Below are 19,172 nucleotides of genomic sequence, written 5' to 3'. Positions count from 1 at the left end.
CCACCCCGCCCCTTCCTCAGCCAGTGCCCCGCCCTGAGCCCCACCCCTCTCCCCACAGGCGCTCCCTGCAGCAAGTGCTGCTGCTCTGCACTGGCATCGTAGTGATGGTGCTGTTCTCGCTTTTCGTGGAGTGACCGTCCCTCATGCCCCCCACCCAGCAATAAGAGACTCGGATTCACTCTGTGACAGTGTGTGAGGCAGAGGCCGGGTGCCGAGAGAACACACCTCTGACCAGATGAGAGGATGGTGTGTGTGCGCGCATGTGCACACGTATGACCAGTTATGTGTGAGACCGACACTGTGATCATGCGCTGGGCCCAGGGCCCGACGCCTGCACTGGCCCCCAGCCACGCCGTGGCCTTCCCTCCTGACCACCCTGTCACCCCACACTTCCCACACTGAGCAGGGAGGACGCACTGGTCCCAGGCGGAGGCCTCTCCCCACCAGACTGCAGAGGGAGTGACAGGCTGCTCTTAAGGGAGCTCAAGGCCGCAGGGGGCCCAAAGCTGCCTCCCTCTGGGCCTCGAGGTCCCTGATACCTGCTCAGGCGCCAAGCCCTGGGCAGCCGAGGGGCAGAGGCTGGGGCACCTTCTCTCTGCTGTGTCCATTGTCCCCGCCCTTCCTTTGCCATCTCTAAGGCCAAAGAAAGGAGAAGCAGGTGCTTGTGTAGCCCCCTCGCCCCACTCGGCACTGACAGTCCTACCCCGCCTAGGATGGGGCCTGCCTTCCAAGGCCTCCTCCATGGCTGCCGCTCCTGCTCCCCCGGTGAGCTCTCCCCGGGCAGCGCCAGCCGCTTTTGCCACCTTCAGCTGCCAAACAGCAGCCCGCAGGACAGAGAGCAGCCCTGGGCCAGAGAGGCCTCTGAGGCCAGCTCAGGGAGGCTCGTGCCAGCACAGGGCCCAGGCAGAGATCCTGGGGGCAGGAAGAGTGCTCAGCGGCTGCCCCTCCTACCCCCACCCCCACCCCCAGGCCTTTCTGTCCCACGTAGGCTGAGGGGGAGTAGGGGGTGGTGCGGCTCCACATTGTCAGCACTCAGGAATGTGCTCCGGGAGAATGCTGAAGCCATAATCCCCAGCTATTTCCCTTGGCTGACACCCAGGTACTCAGCTGGCCCGCTCCACAGCAGCCCTGCTGCTCAGCCACGGACGTTCTGAGAAGCGGCCAAGAGGGTCTGAATGGTTTTACAGCCGTTTTGCTGTGGTTCCGTTTCTATGTGTAAATACTTATTCTATAGATAAGATGCAAATAAATAATTATATACAAACTGGCTGCCTCTCTTCTGCACACCAGAGTCCACAGTCAGGCAGGGCTTTCCCAGTGCCCCTTGCTCCAGCCAGCTCAGCATCTTACCCTTCTCCCCCCACCTCCAGCTGTTCTGCTTCGTGCTCGTCTCTGAACTAGTACCCTTGCAGTGCTTTTTAGAACACGGTATAGCCTTTCATGCTGTCCCTGGCTTGTTAGCTTTTCATCCCAACAGTACAAGCCTGGCCCTACGCCGTGTAGCCAGCGTCATCCCCAAGGGTGGTGGTTCTCGTTTTGCAGACCTGGGAGCTAGGGGCTTTTCCCTGGCCTGTTCCCTGAGCAAATTAACTAAAAAAGGGAGGTCCAGCCACACAGTCGTCTCAATGAAATTAGCTTTGCCTAATGAAATTAGAAAAGAAAAACTAGAGGATCCTTCCTCTAAGCCACGCATCCTCGCTTCCTGTCTGAATGTAAGGACAGCATCAGGCACCGGGGGGAGGGGGGGGGTGCTGCTTCCCCTCAGTGCTCGCCCAAGAAAGCAGAAGGGGGGAATGGAGGCCACTTTCCTCTCCGCACCAACCAGGGCAACCTTCAGCAGCGGCGTCTGTGCCATCGTGGAGTTGGGCACAGGAGCGGAGAAGCCTGAATTCAGGGCAACCTCAGCCGGGAGCGCCTGACTTGGCCCCAGTAACTTGTCAGCAAAAAGGGAGCTGCCCCACCGGGCTGTGACGCATGAAGGGCCTGGGGGCCCCAGGCCTGGAAGCGCCCAAGAAGGAATCGAGGGCCGTTTGACCAGCCCCCCACCCACCCCTTGGCAGCACTGGGGTCCCTACCTGCGGGTGGCAGGTCCACGCACAATCACTGCACTCAGCCTGCCCGGAGAGGCAGCTGGGCCTCCTTTATAGATGAGGAAGCGAGCGGGGTGGGAGGGGGTGCCTGAGTTCACTACAGTGCCGCAGGGTGAACGCCCTGACTAGTTAGAAGAGGGGGCAGAGAGCGCAGAAGCAACAGGCTGAGTCCAGGACGGGACAGAAACCAAAACTCTGAGAGCCGGTGCCGGGAGCACCTCAGGCAGGGGGTGAAGTCAGTGGGGCTGCCAGGCGGAGTGCCGCTGTGAGCACCAGCACTCCAGAAGGCAGTGTGGAAGCCTTGGGACACCAGGCTTAGGAAGCTAGCAGGAAGCCAAGCCCTTCAGATAGGCCAGCTCAGTGAGCAGCCCGCCGTGGGCATGCCCCGCCCCTGCCCCGGGGGGTGTGGGGGGGGGAGGACCAGAAACAACAGGCCAGGCGCCTGGTGCAGAGGGAGGCTGGCGGCAGAAGTGAGGGCTCGGGGAGAACACCAGAACCGGAGGTTAGGCCTAGAAGGGCTCTCAATGCTCTTATTCAAGGTTCATTTTTCATCAAGAAAAAATGGGCCACAAGAGCTAATGGGAACATGTGGAGGAACAGGAGGCTCGGGGGCCAGGAGATGGAGCATTTTCTAGGAAAAACACCTGGAGCCTGGCTTTACCTGGAAGTGGGGACGATAGCACCAAAATGTGAAAGGGGAAAGGCTGGCTTCTATTCAGGACCCTCGTCCTGGAGCTGCAGGGCGCCAATCTCTAGAGCTGAGAGGCGAAGCAGGGAGTGGGAACGGGATCAGGAGGGACATGGTGGGGGTGGGGGGCCGGAAGGCTCCAGGCAGCTGGTGCAGTGTGAGCCCGTCCGGAGGGCCTTGCGTCACAAGTGGTGTGAGGCCCACAGTGGTCTCGGGTTTCCAGGCAGCAGCACGTGGGGAAGAAGCCTCGAGCACATGCTCCACCGTTCCACCAAGCCCGGGAAGGGAAAACAGACAGGCGGCCGGGACCTGAAGCCCTCCTTTATTACGAACTGTAAGCAGCGTGAGACCAGGGAGCAGGTGAGGCAGGCAGCCCCCTAGGCGTAGTACTGCAGGTTGGCTTTCTTCTTGGCCTGCACCTCCAGGATCCCCTCCATGTAGTCCTCGTGCGTGAGCTCCGTGGCGCCCCTGCGCAGTGCGATCATGCCCTGCACCCAGGACACACAGGCTCTAGGGTGCCTTCCCACACCCCTGGCCCGGCTCTGAGGCCTCAGCCTTCTGAGCCCCTTCCCCCCAGCAGTCTCCACCAAACACCCCGTCCTGTTCAGGGAAGGGGGCAAGAAGGCATGAAGTAACCCGCTCCCGCACCCCAGCACTCACCGCCTCCACACACACGGCCTTGCACTGGGCCCCATTGAAGTCATCCGTACAGCGGGCCAGCTCCTCATAGTTCACATCAGGACTGGGGGTGGAGGACAGATTCCACAGGACTGAGTTACTTATGGTGAGGGGTGGGAGATGTCCTCCCACACTCGCCAGCAGGCAGCGAGGCCCACTCGCCGGTGACGTCGACAAGTCCCTACCCCACTGTGCCTTGTTCTCTTCTCAGTACAAGACACAGGAGGAAGGAGGGTAGGTCAAAGCAGAGACCAGGTTATTTCTGTGTCGAGCTCTAGCTCTAGTCCCGGAGATTCCAGGGACTGATTCAGCCTGCGGCGGGGGAGCAAGAGGTTGAAGACACAAAGGACGGTCGTCTCCCCCTCTTTCCACAAGTGTCAGCCCCGCATCAGCACAGCATTGCTTCGGTCTCCTGTGCCAAGCACTTCACTCAGGAAGTGAATGGCAGTGCCATTACCCCCGAATACCAGAGAAGAAAACTCAGGCTTAGACAGGTTGTAGCACCTACTAGAGGTCACACAGATCTAAATCCAAGTCCATCTGGCCCCTGGGTGGATTCCCTCGAGTTACTCTGTGCTGTGCTCAAGCTGTTCAGAGCTGTGCTCATCTGCTGGGGTGGGGGAGTCAAGGAAATAGAGGGCCTCAAGGCTGTGCACCTTCAGTTCATGGGGGAGGAGGAGGTGGGGTGACTCTAAGGAGCAGAGCACCCAGAACCAGGGCCTGGACTCCAGCAAGATTCTACCTCAGGCTTCAGGGAAGAATGGAAGCCAGCACGTGGAATAGTTCAGTGTGAATAGGGAGGGGAGAAGGGGCAGGTGAAGACCTGAGGACACTCAGTACGAAGACCAGAGAGGCCACTCTGTTGCTGCCCCTCAGGTCTCAGCGCCTGGTTCATGCCCTTGCTCACCTGACGTTCATCTTGCGGGAGTGGATCTGCATGATTCTGGCCCGGGCCTCCTCATTGGGCATCGGGAATTCAATCTTTCGGTCCAGACGGCCTGAGCGCAGAAGTGCGGGGTCCAAGATGTCCACCCTGTTGGTGGCTGCAATTACCTAAGCAAGAGAAGCGTCAACTTGAACTGAGGAAGATGGGGCTCCCAGACAGACAACATTCAAAGCCATGACAGGCAGAGAGGCAGCCCAGGGTCCAGATCAGACAGCAAGGGTGTTAAAGACAAATCTCAATTCTAACTCTAGATGCACTAGCTATGTGACTGAGAAGGTCCCCTGCCCTCTAAGCCCTGTTTTCTTCCATCCACGACAATACCCACCTTTACTTGAGTGTTAGGTTGGAATCCATCCAGTTGGTTCAGAAGCTCCAACATTGTCCTCTGTACCTCCCGGTCTCCAGCCTTCTCACTGTCAAAGCTGGGGCACACAAGAGGCCCAAGACACCAGTGAGGCCACAACTAACGCATAGCCTTCCCTTCCTCCACCCACAGGAAGCCTAACCCAACCATCCAGGGCAGGGAACTCAACGGGGGGCCCCCAGCCCAGGACTGGCACAAAGAAGGTGTCAGAGACTAGAGAGGCTCTTAGGATCAGCCAGGCTGAGAATAAAACATGAGCAAAACCAGCCACTGCCCAGGCTATCCACCAACAAATGTGCCACTGCAAACTGAGCTTAAAGCTCTGAAATATGGATCCAGACTTGGAGCGTAAGGGAAAACCCAGGCAGGCTTCCTTCAGGAAGTAACCCTCAGGCTGAAAACACACAGGGGAAAAAGTACATTCCACAGAGGAAACTGTAAGTTCAAATCTCTCTCAGCACAGAGCTGGAGTGGGCCCACAAACCTAAAGGATGCTGTGAAGAGGTGGGGGCGGAAGCAGGTCCAGGATGAGGTGCAGAGGAGGAGGGAGAGCCACACAGGGGACTGTGAAGGCCTGGTTAAGTCCAGCATTTCTCCCAAGGAGCAATGTGGGCCCATGGAGGATTTTAAGTAGGATGTTTGTGTGAGGGAGTGGGGTGCTCGTGAGTGAAGCAAGCAGGTATGAAAGGAATGTCAGGGGAATGCTGACCAGCTCCTCAATGCTGGCAGCCTTGAGGAGAATGGATGGTCAGGGGAAAAGCAGAAGGGAAGCTAGTTAGAACAGATTTCAGGAAGGAGAACCACAAGAGTAGAGCCGCCACCATTCCAGGGGAAGAAGGGGACAATGTGGGAAACAATTTAGAACAATCTCCTTGGTGGCACTCAGCATCCCCTTACCGCTTAGTGCCGATGGCATCCAGCTCATCAATGAAGATAATGGATGGAGCCTTCTCTTTGGCCAGGGCAAAGGCATCGCGGACCAGCTTGGCACCGTCCCCAATGAACATCTGCACCAGCTGGGGGCCAGCCAGCTTCAGGAAGGTGGCCTGGGGAGGTGGCACAGTGATCCGAGTCAGGCCACAGGCACCAAGAGAGGTCTCTCTGGGCCCATTTGGGAATGTTTTAGCTTCTGCCCATTTCTTTCTCATCCCTCCCAAAGCACTCACCTTGGTCTGTGCAGCACAGGCCCGGGCCAGCAGGGTCTTCCCCGTACCTGGGGGTCCATACATCAACACCCCTTTCGGAGGCTGGATCCCCAAGTTCTCAAACTTCTCCTTGTGATTCATTGGCAGGACAATGGCCTCCACCAGCTGCCAAGAGGAAGTCCTGGGTGAGGAGAGTGAAGCCCTGAGGGCTCCTAGAGCCTAACACGTAATGACTTTAACCCCAAACTGCAACCCTCCTACTCCAATTCAGGGACGTTGCTCTCTTCTTCCTCTGAATCAAGAGGATGCAGAATCAGGGCACCTGGGTGGCTCAGTTAAGCGTCCAACTCTTGAGATCAGGTCATGATCTCACAGTTTGTGAGTTCGAGCCCTATGTCAGGCTCTGTGTTGCCAGTGGAAAGCCTGCTTGGGATTCTCCCTCTCCCCCGCTCTCCTCTCTCTCNTCATGACCTAAGCGAAAGTCGGACGCTTAACCGACTAAGCCACCCAGGCGCCCCGAGAATATAAAAATTTTAAAAATAGTTGCAGAATGCTGACTCCCACCAAGGCTGTCTATGGTCACTCCAGAAATATGGTAGAAAGGCACTGGGGCAAGAACCAGGAGCCTGAGTTCCAGTCCTGGCTCTGGCCCTAACCTTCCTGCAACCCTCCACAAGTCATTTAATCTCTCTGGACCTCAGCCTCCTAAACCGCTAGATGGTACCCTCCGTCCCTCCTAGGATGGAGAAGAGGCACACTGGCAGTAAGTGCTCTGGTCAACGAAGCAGGAAAGCAAAAGGCTGGCAAGGCAGCTAGTGGCGACTGGTGCCTCCCTCACCTCCTGAATCTGCTTGTCCAGGCCCCCAATGTCACTGTATTGTTCTGTGGGCCTCTCATCCACCTCCATGGCCTTTACCCGTGAGTCATACTCTGTAGGCAGCGTCTCCAGGATCAGATAGGAGTCTTTGTTCACACCCTGGGGACAGAGAACAAAGCCTTCAGATTTGTCCCAGCTCAAGGCCTAACTGGCTGGGTGACAAGTGTCTGTAGAGTGAAAAGTAAAAACAGGACTAGGAAAGACAAGAACAGAAGAGCAAGTAGATAAGCTTGGGACTCTCTGAGCTGTTCTGCTGAGATTTAGGGCCACCAGTGACCAGGGCCTGGGGCAGAGGCTCAGCTAGCCAGTGGGAGAAACCTCACTGGAAAAGCCCTGCTGGGGCTCAGGGAAACCACTCACCACCAAGTCTCCAGGCTTTAGCTTTTCAGCATCCACCAACCCAATCACAGGCAGGAAGTATGTCTGTATGAAAAATTCCAGGTGCAGTCTGTTACTGCCCTCAAGAACGCTCCCCAGTCCTGTCCCACATCCACCCCTCACCCTCCTATCATTGAGCTAGCCTCACCTGTCGTGTAGAGGTTTTGATCACTGCGCATTTACCCTTCCTCTGGGAATCCAGGTCAATATTGGCACCATCCTCCTCTTGGTCATTAGGATCAACATCTAGAAGCTAGGAAGGGGAAAAGCTCAGGTCAGGAGGCCCTCCTCAGCTCCCTGAACTCCCCAAAGCCCATTGCTTCCCGGCCCAAGACAATCCACCCCACTCCTCAGACTAGCCCCTAGCCCAGCAAAGGTGTGGCTCATAAGCCAGGGGCCTGATAAGATCTGTTTAGGTGTTGCTTCTCTGCACAGAGCTCTCTACCCCCAAGTAAAGAGGACACGTGTGAGGCTTCTGAGGCCTTTTCAGGCGTGTGTGTGTGTAGAGCCCTGGCAATGCACACTAGGGAGGGAGTCTCAAGAGGGATCGCTCTAACATGCAAGTTAGGCCTCAAAGCTTTCTCCCACTTTTTCTCCAACGGCCCCATCGCAGGCTGCCTGTCTTCAAGCCCCGCTAACCCTCTCTCTTCCCCTCCACATACACACACACCTCGATGACGTTGGAGACGAGGTACGGCAGGGTCTTGTTCACTTTGATTTTCTCACTGTTCTCTTTGATCTTGTCCTTCATGGCCTGGAGTTCGTGGGTAACGCGCAATACTTCACTCTTCATGATCTGGGATGAGGGCGAGTGGCAGCAAATGTTCAGCTGTGGCTCAGCTCATCCCTAGGACCCTGTACCTGGTGGAGCCTAGGCTGCCCATGGGGGCCTTCCCGCATCTCATCAGTCAGCTCTAAGGCTCTCTGAAGGGTGAACCTGACTGTGTCCACATCCAGCAGAGGTCAAACAGGCCAGTGTGGAAACCTCCTGAGGTAGTTGTAGTAGAGGAGAAAGAGCAGCGCTCTGAATCAAGCAGATACAGGTTTTAGCTTTGGTGCTAATGAAGAGCTGGGTACTTCACCACAACAGAAACCTGTTTCCTCATCTGTAAAATGGGCACCTCCTAAAAGAAAGATTCTCAAGAGGAATAAAGACCTCGTTGGAAACAGCATTCTGATAATTCCTCCTGTCAGACCTGCCCTCCCACCACCCTGTCCCTCTTCGCGGCCCTTCTAAGGCTTAGTTAGTTCTTTATTCTTGATCCGCGCGCGGGCCCTATATCTTCCTGGAAAGGCCGAGAACAACGCGAAAGAGGCTGCTGGGATCTCTAGGGCCTGCCCCGTGGGGGCCTCGCTGCCTGCCACTGGGACTGTGAGCCCACCTTGATCTCACTGTCCAGCAGCCGTGTGCGCTGGATAATCTCTTCTGTGGACATCTTGAGCACCTCCTCCCCGATTCCATCTTGCTGTTAAAAAAAAAAATTTTTTTTTTAACTTAGGGCAAGGATTCCGCGTCCTCCGAGCCCACTCACAGCCTCAGCTTCCCCGCCCAGAAAACCAGACTGAAGGAGTCGAGACGCAGGCCGACATCCCAATCGGCCCTGACCCGATGACCAGGCCAGATCTTGACCCCCCCAGCCACTTCCTACCCTCCCGCCAAGGGCGTCTTCCCGCTGGCCCCGGCTCGGGGACCCCCAGCCCTCCCGGCGCGCACCTCAGCTTCATCCCACACGGTAGCCATCTTCTCCTGCCGAGTCACTGGACTCTCTAGTTCCGGCAGCAGATTCATGTTCTGAAGAAGACCGAAGATCGGACTGGACAGGAACCGCAGCGAGAGATTAATACTTTCTTTCTGAAGGCCTGCTTCTGACGAGTAGCAGACCTCTCTCTCCAAGTCCTGACTCTCGACCGAATTAGCTCCAGTCGGCACGGCCACCACGAATCTGCTTCTCCGACTCAAAAGACAAAGCCCGGGCCACAGGACCCGCCCCTCGCTCCCCCTACTGCTCCAGAAACGTTACCGCCCTCGTCCTATTTAAACCAGGCGCAAGAGGTGGGTGAGCTATTGGTCCGCGCGCACAATGGGCGGGACCTGAATATTAAAAAACCGGAAGGGGCGGGAGAAATGAAAGGAGCCTGCAGGGTGTTTGGGAAATGTAGTGTTAATCTGGCCGGTAATTGAAAGGGCACGTTCGAAGGGGTGATTTGACCTCAGAATCTGGCGCAACTAGGATTAGGGGATTCGCGCGATGGCTCGGCCTTTCAAACCGTAGACCGCATACGCTAGCCGTGTGCAGCGAGCCAAAAAAAGGGCATGTCCAGGGTCACCAGAAAGAATCATTAACCAGGTTTTTTTTTTAATTTTAATAATGTTTTTTATTTATTTCTGAGAGAGAGAGAGAGAGAGACAGCGTGAGCAGGGGAGGGTCAGAGAGAGAGGGAGACACAGAATCCGAAACAGGCTCTAGCCTCTGAGCTGGCTGTCAGCACAGAGCCCGACGCGGGGATCGAAACCCAGAACCATGAGATCATGAGTCGGATGTTCAACTGACTGAGCCACCCAGGCGCCCCATTAACCAGTTTTAAAGAGAAACCGTTGCTGCTTTTCTGAGTAGGTGCCACAGAATTGCCCACGTGGAAAGAGGTCAATTGACAACAGCCTCTACAATTAAAAACATTATGACTCATGTAATCGTTTCTTGTCATTTCAAGGAGTAGCGCAGACCTCTGGGTCCTATGAGACCCATTTGTTGTATCTGTAGCCCTTGCTGTGGAGGATCTCTGCTTAATACCGTGAGATGAGCCCCAGGGCCCCGCTAAAATGAACTTCATGCAAGCATATATTTTAAGCCAAACCATCACAAATCACACCTAAACAGTGAGAATCTGTGTAATGGTTTTCTTGGAAGCAGTTGAAGGCAGACATTTCTTTAAATAACAGCATTTGCAGCTGTTATTTGCTCAGGCTGGCAAGCCACCTCTGCCAGTAACAGCATTTCTTCCATCCTCTCAACAGCCCTGCCCAGTGGACAGACTGGATTGTCATTCCCGACTTTATTTTTTTAAGTAAGCTCTACGTGGGGCCTGAACTCACAGCCTCAAGATCAAGAGTTGCTCGCTCTACCGACTGAGCCAGCCAGGCGCCCCTATCTTTACCTACTTAATTTTAGGTAAAGGTGTGGACGATCATAGAGGTTAAGTGACTTGCTCAAGGCTGTCCAATGAGCCAGTGTCAGCACAGGGGCTGCTGACCCCAAATTCACAATTGTCAGAGTTGCCTGACCGGGATCAAGAAGAGCAGCTGGAGAAGAAGCTGCCCTGTCTGTGCTGGCCCCAGCACACCCACAAAGAGTCAGAATCGCTGGGGTCAGGTACAAACAGTTTATTTTTCTATAAAGAGCAAAGTACAAAGAGTCAGGGAGGGCAGCTGAGCCCGGAGGAGCAACAATGGGCAGGCCCTGGGCCCTGACGGCTGCCCCGGAGTAAAGAGGGTCTGAGGCAGGGCCGGGCAGGGGCCTCACGGTGGTGGAGAAGGAGCAGGGGGGAGTGAGGCAGAAGCCCAAGACTGCTGGCGAGACTCACACAAAGCCAGGCTTCATGGATGAGCGGCGGCAGTTGGGGCAGCTGCGTGTCGCGTTGTTCTGCAGGCACCTTCGGAGGCAAAGGGCTCCATGCACTCACTGAACCCACGCTTCCATCCTGGGCCTGGGCTCACTTTCCTCCCCTCCCCGCTGCAGGAGCTGGGAAGGTGGCAAGGGAGAGGGGAAGGGCCCCCAGGCTCCTGCTTGCCCCTGGTGCTCTGTCCTGGGGCTTCCAGAAGGGCAGGAGTCAGGAGATCAGCAGGGAGGCTGGTACCTGTCTAGCCCTGGGTGACTGAATCTCATGGCCTTTGAGAGGCCTCTCTGAATTCTCTTCGGGGAGAATAATAATGGCCACCTCCTAGGGCTGCTGGGCAGAGTCACTGAGTTCATACAGGGGAAGCTCTTAGAACAGGCTTGGAATGCAGAAAGCGCTATGTTCAGTGTCACTACTATGGTGAGGCCAGCTGGGGCCCTAGAGTACCCCAAAGAGACCCTGGGTGGCCCCTGCCCACCAGCCAGGGGCCCTCACCTGAGGTGGAAGATGTGGGAGCATGGAAGGGCCTGCAGCCGGCTGTTCCTCTCGCCTATGGACTCTCCGCACAGACCGCAGTAGAGCTCAGTCTCCTCCACACACTCGTGGAAGCGCACTACGTGTGCACGCAGCTCCTTCTGCAGCCCCTTGCTGCGGTAGATGCTCTCGCTCAGGCAGTGCAGCTTGAGCTGGCTCAGCTGGGCCCGGCAGGGACAGGAGAGCGTAGGGGACAAGACCAAGTCAGGACTGGAAAGCCCCTCCTCGTCCAGCCCAAGAGGCTCTCTCAAAAGGGACCACCATGCAGTCAGGCGGTTCTGGCTGCATTCTGGCCTTGCTGATGGGCCTAGGGAAAACGTCTTGCCCTCTCTGGGCCTTTGTTTCCCCTCATGCAGAACGAATGAGCAGGTGGATGAGGTAAGTTGTTCTCACCCCTAGAACTGTCTGGGAACCCAATGTTTTTTATTGACGAAATCTGCTGCGAGGACGCCATAATAACTAATTTCCTGTCCTGTTTTTGTTAAGTAAATACACACAACAGCTCATCAGCATTTCTGGCCAACCTGAGATACTTGGGTAAAACTGGGAATAATCTAGCCAAAACCAAAGATATTTGGCATTTTACTTGGGCTGCACACCTGATCCCGGAGGATTTCAAGTCTTCTAGAAGACTTGAAGAAATACTGAGCCTATTTTCAACATTTAAAGGTTTGGATACAGTTATTAAAGTTAAGAGGCCACATGCACTATGGAAGGAACACAGGCTTTGGAGTGAAGACAGACCAGGTCCTGGGACACCTGGGGGACTCAGTCAGTTGAGCGTCCAACTTCTGCTCAGGTCATGATCTCATGGCTTGTGAGTTCAAGCCCCACACTGGGCTTGCCTTGGATCCTCTGTCCCCTTCTCTCTCTGGCCCTCCCCCACTTGTGCTCTCTCAAAATAAATAAAACATTAAAGAAAAATAAAAGACAGACCAGGTCCCAAGTATGGGACCTGGTGCACCTCTCTGAGCCTCACCTTCTTCAACTGTCAAATGGGGCTTGCAGTGCCCACCTTGGAGCGAGACAGTGGTAACTGGGATCAATACCCAGAAGAACCTGTGTGTGCCTAGCTCTCAGTTGGCGGGGAGCACTGTTAGGGGTTTTTATGACCATCAAGCTCTGAGGAATTCTGATGTCTTCTGAGCTATGGAATTCTTGCCCTGCCCTCTAAAGTGCTCTATGTGTGGAAGAGAAACAGCCAGGGTCTGGGAATGGCCGGGGGCAACTCGTGGAGACCCAGAAGGGCTCAGGGCACGTGTGGGCCCAGGAAAGCCCTCCCCACACACCCAAGATCCCACTTTGGGCTCCTGACTCCAGACCCAGAAGACAGAATCAGGTCTGACCTTGTTCCCCACTTCCTCGGCCAGGTCCTGGGCTTTCTCGATGGCATCCAGAGCCTGGAAGAAGACACAGGCCAGGGTTGCAGGCAGAGCTGTCTGAGTGAGGCTGTGGCTCACAGGGAAAGAAGGGGTAGGGAGGGGCGGGCCTGGGGAGGGAGCTGGGCACCTGCCCTGTGTGTGAAGGTAGCAGAAGGAGGCTGGAGCACAGTCACAGAGCTCTATGGGCAAGTTACCTGCTGCCTCAGTTTACTCAGATTCAGAATAGGAAGACTAGTTCTGTCTCTGGGTGAGGTGAAATCATGAAAGCAGTTTAAGCATCCTGAGTTCAAACCCAGCTCTGGCCCTTTACTAGTTGTGGGTCCAGGCATGTCCTGGGCCTTCTCTGAGTCTAGAAAATGACTTGGAATGTAGTCGCCTCATGGGATTCAGGTGAGGCCAACATCAGACAAAGTGTCTGAAAGAGTCCTGCCCAGAACCAGCCCCACAGCTTGCTGGCTGACCTACTGGCTACAAATAGGAGCAGTGGGGGAAAGCTGGGAGCTATAGGAAAGGGCTCAACCTCACCTTGTCCAGTGCCTTCCTGGCTATCCAGCATTTGGCCACACCCAGCAGCACCTGCACCTGCCCCAGGCGGTTTCCAATCTCAGTCATGATGCTCATGGCAGAGTCGTACCTGGGGAAGGCTGTCTGCACAGCCAGGGCGAGGGTGGAGTCGGACCAGGCCGGGGCGGCAGCCCCCCCTCCCTCCACGCCCCAGTGAGCTCACCTCCAGGTCCCCACGGCTCCGGTGGATGTCAGCAAAGCAGAGCAGGCAGAGTGCCTGTAATGGCCGGTCCCCATGCTGCAGCGCAATCTTCATAGACTCCTGTGAGGGGGCTGGTCACTCAGGCCGGCTCGTCTGCCCACCACCGGGGTCCTCACTCAGTGGGCCCCTCCAACAAGGGCAGCCCAGGGATGACCATCATCCTCAGAGACCAGGACACCCAGCACGGTGCTGAGGCCCCGCACACTGAACCACGGAGGCCTCTCCACACCCAGTGAAGGGAACACTGAGGTTTGGAGAGCAGAAGTGACCTGATCAAGGTCACCTGGCAATGCTAGGATTTGAACCCGGGTCAGTGGACCTCCAGAGGCTGGCTCTCTTCCTACTTAAAGTGCCCCACAGAGGGTGTGTATGGGGTGGGCAGAGGGAAGGGCCTGGAAGGGAGTGAGGTTTGGGGTGGGGGAGGGGTGGAACAAACGCATCTTCAGGGGCCTCACAGAGAAGCGGGGCCAAGGGCAGATCTTGGGGCCCTCAGTGGGCTGGTGTGGAAGAAGGACGCCCTGGCCCACGCCACCACCTTCCACCTGCCGCCCTTCCCTCCTGCCCCACCTCACAACACTCCATGGCGCTGCCCAGGTGGCCCAGCAGGCGATATGCCACGGCCATGTGGTACTGGCTCATGGCCCGGTACTTGAGGCTCCAGCCTTTGCCGTAGTCGTTCACAAGCTCTGCGGCCTTGCAGGGGAAGAACAGGGCTTTCTCATAGTCCTGCAGGGGACACAGAGAGGAGACAAGAAGGGACACACCGAATGACAGGAGCTGCCTCTAAGTCAAGGGCTTCGGGGTCTGGCTTCTCCAGGAATCAGGGCTACCAATAGGCCCCACTGGCATTCCGTCATTCATTTGAATATCCAGGGAACGAGTGATCCAGGCAGAGGGAACAGCCACTGCAAATGGGTGGGCTCCGTGAACGTAGGAATTTTCATCTGGTTTGCTGGCAGATCCCAAGAGCCTAGCACAGTTCTTGGCACTTAGTAGATGTACCATGACTATTTGTTCAATGAAGGAATGAAAGAGAAGGCATTCATTCTCCTCACTGGGTCCCAGTTGGGCCCCTTAGCTTCAGAGACGCGCGGCAGGGGGAGTACCTAGACACCCCATCACCACTAGCACCTGCCCCCTGGCACCCAACAGCAGGTGCTCACCGGAGGCTCTGTGCCAGCACAGTCTGCTCTGAAGAACAGACCACTGAGGCAATGAAATCACTCCCTTGTCCTTTCTTTCTCCTCCAACCTCCAAATCAGGAGGTGACACTGATGTCCTCACAGGGAAAACAGAAGAAAATGAAAGAGGACTCTCCCTTCTCCGCCTTCTCCACCTAATCCGTGAGATCGCCCACTGTCTGTCTCCTGCCACCGTGGAGAAGGGTTCCCGGCTCCCACAGATGTGAGCCCCTCCATGGAACTCTGGAATAAATCCCCATCTCTTTTAACTCAGTCACTCTCATCAGCGTACAAACACGTTCTGCTGTTTCTTACCTCATTAAAAAAAAATCAAAATCAAATAACCTTCTTTTGACATGTCCCCCATCAGATACAGCCCCATTGCTCTGTTCTTTCTCATAGAAAATCTGTGTGATCTTTCACTTAATATCTAACAAGCATCTCCAAGTTAATATGACTGAAAGAGAATTCTGGATAACCCCAATAAAAACTAGTCCCTCACAAATTGTATTACATACTTTTTTAGTTTTATTTATTTAAGTGATCTTTATGCCCACCATGGGTCTGGAACTCAGGACCCCAAGATGAAGAGTCACGTGCTCCACCAACTGAGCCAGCCAGGTGCCCCTTGTTACGTACTTTTTAATTGGACGCCATGTAAATGTTTTACAGCTTCAAATTAAAAACAATTTTTTTAAACCCTAAAAATAGAAAATGGAAATAAAAGGGGGTGCCTAGGTGGTTCAGGCAGTTGAGCATTGGACTCTTGATTTCGTCTCAGGTCATAATCGTGGGTCATGAGTTTGAGCCCCACATGAGGCTCCATGCTTAACGTGGAGCCTGCTTAAGATTTTCTCTCTCTCCCTCTACCCCTCTCCCTCACTTGCATTCTCTCTCTAAAAAAAAAAGGAAAAAAAAGGAGAAAGAAAATTTAAATGAACTGTGTATCATCATACTAATATTATAATTAATGAGAATGTTTAATTATATAATTATTATNTTCTATATTATCACATTATATTATATTATGTTATACTATATTATATTAATATAACCACACAGAAAAAAATTATTTCAAATGACCTCAGCATATATGTACTTGGACAGTTCATCCATAGTAGAATATATAGACAAAAGAACGGAAAAGAAATCTTTTTTAAAAAATTTTTAAATGTTTTTTATTTATTTCTGAGAGAGAGAGAGAGTGAGAGCATGAGCAAGGGAGGGTCAGAGAGAGAGGGAGACACAGAATCTGAAACAGGCTCCAGGCTCTGAGCTAGCTGTCAGCACAGAGCCCTACGTGGGGCTCAAACCCACAACTGTAAGATCATGACCTGAGCCGAAGTCGGATGCTCAACCGACTGAGCCACCCAGGCGCCCCAAGAATGGAAAAGAAATCTTAAACATCTTTCAGTTCTCTTTTTTTAAAAAGTAATATTGATATTGTCTTTTGAAAGTATTTCAAATGTTTATTTTTGTACGTTAAAATAAACATGTAATTATGTTGCTAAAAGCCAACATTTTCAGCCTAAGAGAAAAGAGAATCAAGATTAAAATAAATTACAGAAAGTCCTGAAACATTAGATTTGAATTGCAAATATGAGCATAAACTTCAGTTGTCTTGGCAACTGAAAAGATTTAGAAGCTATGACAACCCAGTAGCAATGAGCACCTTGAGAACCCACGTTTGGTCTTTAACACAATTTCCCACTAAAAAGAGCCCAGAGAAATGGCTAATTCCAGGTCTCGGGCAGCAGATGTACAAAATGAGGCTGGGACCGTTCATTGTTCCAGAAAACAAGAACACTTTTATTTAAATAAAGTCTTGTCAAAAGGACACAGGAGCCATAGTGAAGGAATTCCAGTAACTAAGTTAGTATGGGGCGCCTGGGTGGCTCAGTTGGTTGAGTGTCTGACTTTTGCTCAGGTCATGATCTCACAGTTTCTGAGTTCGAGCCCTATGTTAGGCTCTGTGTTGACAGCTCAGAGCCTGGAGCCTGCTTCAGATTATGTGTCTGCCTCTCCCCTGCTCACTCTCTCTCTCTCAAAATAAATGAACATTAAATTTTAAAAAATATTTTAAAAAATAAAGTTAATATAATTTAAGCATCACAAAGAACAATATTAACACTAACTGAAGAATACTGAATGTTAAAAAAAAAAGCACCAGGATTCCATAATGATACTCCAAAAGAAGAAAGCACAACAAATAAGTGATCTGATCCTTGAAGGCAGCTATGACATCAACTGCTTATTACAAAAGTGGTAATTAAAGGAAAGAGGAAAGTATTTATTCCACCTTTCCTGTAGGAACTGTGTTTCTGAGGAGCCACCTAGCCCCATGTGATGGGGGAGAGTTTGTTCTGATGGAGAAATCCAGCCAGCAATTATAGAAGGAATGGTAAGAGCTTAGAAATCGCCATTTCATTACAGTTGAAATAAGAGAAGTGATTCAGGCAACAAACATCACTGGACGCTAAAACCGTTATGGAAAGTGTTGCTGCAGAACTGAATGTTCACAGGGTGCCCCAATGTCATCCCCAAGTTCACCTGCTGGTCCCAAAAGGAGAAATGGGAGCCATCACACAGAGGGATCAGGCTGTTGCCCCATCTATCGGATTTGATGCAACTTGAGGTGAGCTGCAGGGTTTACACAGTCTTCTTACCAAAAATGCCCAGTTCCCAGGGGGCAAAGGAGAGGGAAATAAACCCAAGTCACCTGACTCCTTGCAGAAGCAATGGGACAGTGAAATGAAACATGAAGGGGGCGCCTGGGTGGCTTAGTCGGTTAAGCGTCCAACTTTCGCTTGGGTCATGATCTCGCGGTTCGTGGGTTCGAGCCCCGCGTCGGGCTCTGTGCTGACTGCCAGCTCAGAGCCTGGAGCCTGTTTCAGAGTCTGTGACTCCCTCTCTCTCTGACCCTCCCTGCTCACGCGCTCTCTCTCTCTCTCTCTCTCTCCTAGAAATAAATAAAACATTAAAAAAAAAAAGAAACATGAAGGTAATGAGTATCTTCTTTGATAAAAATTATAAGAGGGGCACTTGTGTGGCTCAGTCAGTTAAGCATCCGACTTCAGCTCCTGGGTTCGAGCCCCGCATGGGGCTCTATGCTGACAGCTCGGACCCTGGAGCCTGCTTCAAATTCTGTGTCTCCCTCTCTCTTTGCCCTTCCCCCATTGGCACTCTCTCTCTCAAAAATAAATAAAACATTGAAAACATTTTTTAAATCATAGACAATAGAAGGGGAGAAATTTTCTGCTGGAAGGGATTTAAGGGATATAATGTCTGCTACACAGGTGCCTCTTGTGTTCCAATTTATAGAAGCTGAGGGTAAAGGCGTGTTTTCAGCATAAGCAGAGAAATTTAAGAGATAATTATGATTATGTAAGAAAGTGTCCTTATATAAGAAAATGTCTTTTTTTTTCTTTTAGGGATACATCATACTGAACTACTTCAGGGTAAAATACCATGATGTCTCTAATTTCATATCGCAACACTTCAGTTAAAAAAAAAGTCAACTATGGCAAAATATTAATAATTGCTAAATCTAAATGGTGGGTATATGGAGATTCATTATATTATTCTATTTTCTTGTATGGTTAATTGTCTCTGTAATAAAAAAGGTTTTAAAACACCTCATTCCTCTCCCATCCTATCAAATCTCGCTGAATGGATTCTTCAAAAACATTCTTTCAAGCTTATATATTTATTTTGAGAGAGAGAGAGAGAGAGCACAAGCAGGGAAGGAGCAGAGAGGAGGAGAGACAGAATCCCAAGCAGGCCCCTGGCCATCAGTGCAGAGTCCAATGTGGGGCTCAAGCCATGAACCCACAAGATCATGACCTGATCCGAGTCTGATGCTTAACCAACTACACCTCCCGGGTGGCCCTGAATGAATTCTTTTTAATTTTTTTTAATGTTTTATTTATTTCTGAGAGAAAGAGAGAGAGAGAGAGAGAGCGTGAGCAGGGGAGGGTCAGAGAGAGAGGAAGATATAGAATCTGAAACAGGCTCCAGGCTCTGAGCTGTCAGCACAGAGCCCGACACGGGGCTTGAACCCACGAACAGTGAGATCATGACCTGAGCTGAAGTCGGATGCTCAACCAACTGAGCCACCCAGGCGCCCCGTGAATGAATTCTTCATACATCTCATTGCTGAAAACAAAATCCTCGGTGCTGTCCTGGATGACTCTCAGTTCCTCATATCCCACCTCTGGTTCATCAGCATTTACACACCCAGTTACCCCCAGATTTATTAAGCATCTACTGAATGCCAGGCATCAACAACCCCCCGTGGGCCAAGAGCAGCCTGGATGCCTTGGGGTCCCAGGAGAACAAACACTGGACCAGCAAGAAGCCTGTGGTCACTGGCCCCATCATCAGTTCATTCATCTGTCTTCTCCCCTCCCCCTTCCTTACTCACCACCTCCTACCTTCTCCTCACACACCTGCTGCCTTCATGCTGGCTTCCAGCAGCCCTGGAATATGCCAGCTATGCCCCCCTCCCCCCTCCCGCGACCCCCCCCCC

The 19,172-nt window shown here is 52.8% G+C and overlaps 3 protein-coding genes across 14 annotated transcripts in view; 1 reads left to right on the top strand and 2 right to left on the bottom strand.

Moving 5' to 3' along the window:
• The window catches only part of SLC39A13 (solute carrier family 39 member 13), an 8,937-nt gene extending 7,673 nt beyond the window's left edge, over positions 1–1,264 (top strand). For 5 of the 10 annotated variants that reach the window (XM_077767299.1, XM_077767296.1, XM_077767297.1 and 2 more), the window contains one exon: positions 59–1,264. In XM_077767299.1, the coding sequence (XP_077623425.1) occupies positions 59–134 (76 nt within the window). In that variant the 3' untranslated portion in view covers positions 135–1,264. The remainder of the gene's footprint in view (positions 1–58) is intronic. The other 5 variants (XM_077767303.1, XM_077767300.1, XM_077767304.1 and 2 more) reach the window with 1 other exon arrangement.
• A 1,815-nt stretch (positions 1,265–3,079) lies between these two features.
• PSMC3 (proteasome 26S subunit, ATPase 3) lies at positions 3,080–9,126 on the bottom strand. Its single transcript, XM_077767295.1, has 12 exons — positions 8,881–9,126; positions 8,549–8,632; positions 7,837–7,962; positions 7,315–7,419; positions 7,149–7,211; positions 6,750–6,887; positions 5,933–6,076; positions 5,664–5,812; positions 4,728–4,824; positions 4,364–4,509; positions 3,439–3,520; positions 3,080–3,266 (listed from the first exon to the last, which is right to left on the bottom strand). Exons 1-12 carry the CDS (start codon positions 8,953–8,955, stop codon positions 3,156–3,158), a joined length of 1,320 nt encoding a protein of 439 aa, XP_077623421.1. The 5' UTR covers positions 8,956–9,126; the 3' UTR covers positions 3,080–3,155.
• Positions 9,127–10,653: 1,527 nt separating this feature from the next.
• RAPSN (receptor associated protein of the synapse) overlaps positions 10,654–19,172 on the bottom strand; it is an 11,155-nt gene continuing 2,636 nt past the window's right edge. The window contains exons 3-8 of one of the 3 annotated variants that reach the window (XM_077767291.1): positions 14,031–14,189; positions 13,425–13,523; positions 13,223–13,345; positions 12,662–12,715; positions 11,277–11,476; positions 10,654–10,817 (exon numbers count right to left, since the gene is read on the bottom strand). In XM_077767291.1, coding sequence (XP_077623417.1) covers positions 10,745–10,817; positions 11,277–11,476; positions 12,662–12,715; positions 13,223–13,345; positions 13,425–13,523; positions 14,031–14,189 — 708 coding nt within the window. In that variant the 3' untranslated portion in view covers positions 10,654–10,744. The remainder of the gene's footprint in view (positions 10,818–11,276; positions 11,477–12,661; positions 12,716–13,222; positions 13,346–13,424; positions 13,524–14,030; positions 14,190–19,172) is intronic. The other 2 variants (XM_077767293.1, XM_077767292.1) reach the window with 2 other exon arrangements.

Source organism: Crocuta crocuta, unplaced genomic scaffold (genome assembly GCF_008692635.1).
Source record: "Crocuta crocuta isolate KB4526 unplaced genomic scaffold, BGI_CrCroc_1.0 scaffold330, whole genome shotgun sequence".
Classification (NCBI taxonomy): domain Eukaryota; kingdom Metazoa; phylum Chordata; class Mammalia; order Carnivora; family Hyaenidae; genus Crocuta; species Crocuta crocuta.
This window is presented reverse-complemented; position numbering and strand designations above follow the sequence as displayed.

Coding starts and splice junctions, on each gene's coding strand:
- PSMC3 (XM_077767295.1), bottom strand. CDS start 8,955: ATGAATCTGCTGCCGGAACTAGAGAGTCCAGTGACTCGGCAGGAGAAG. Junction 4,825..5,663: donor GATGCCATCGGCACTAAGCG/GTAAGGGGATGC, acceptor TGTGTGCCCCAG/CTTTGACAGTGAGAAGGCTG. Junction 3,267..3,438: donor AGGCCGTGTGTGTGGAGGCG/GTGAGTGCTGGG, acceptor TCCTGGGTGCAG/GGCATGATCGCACTGCGCAG.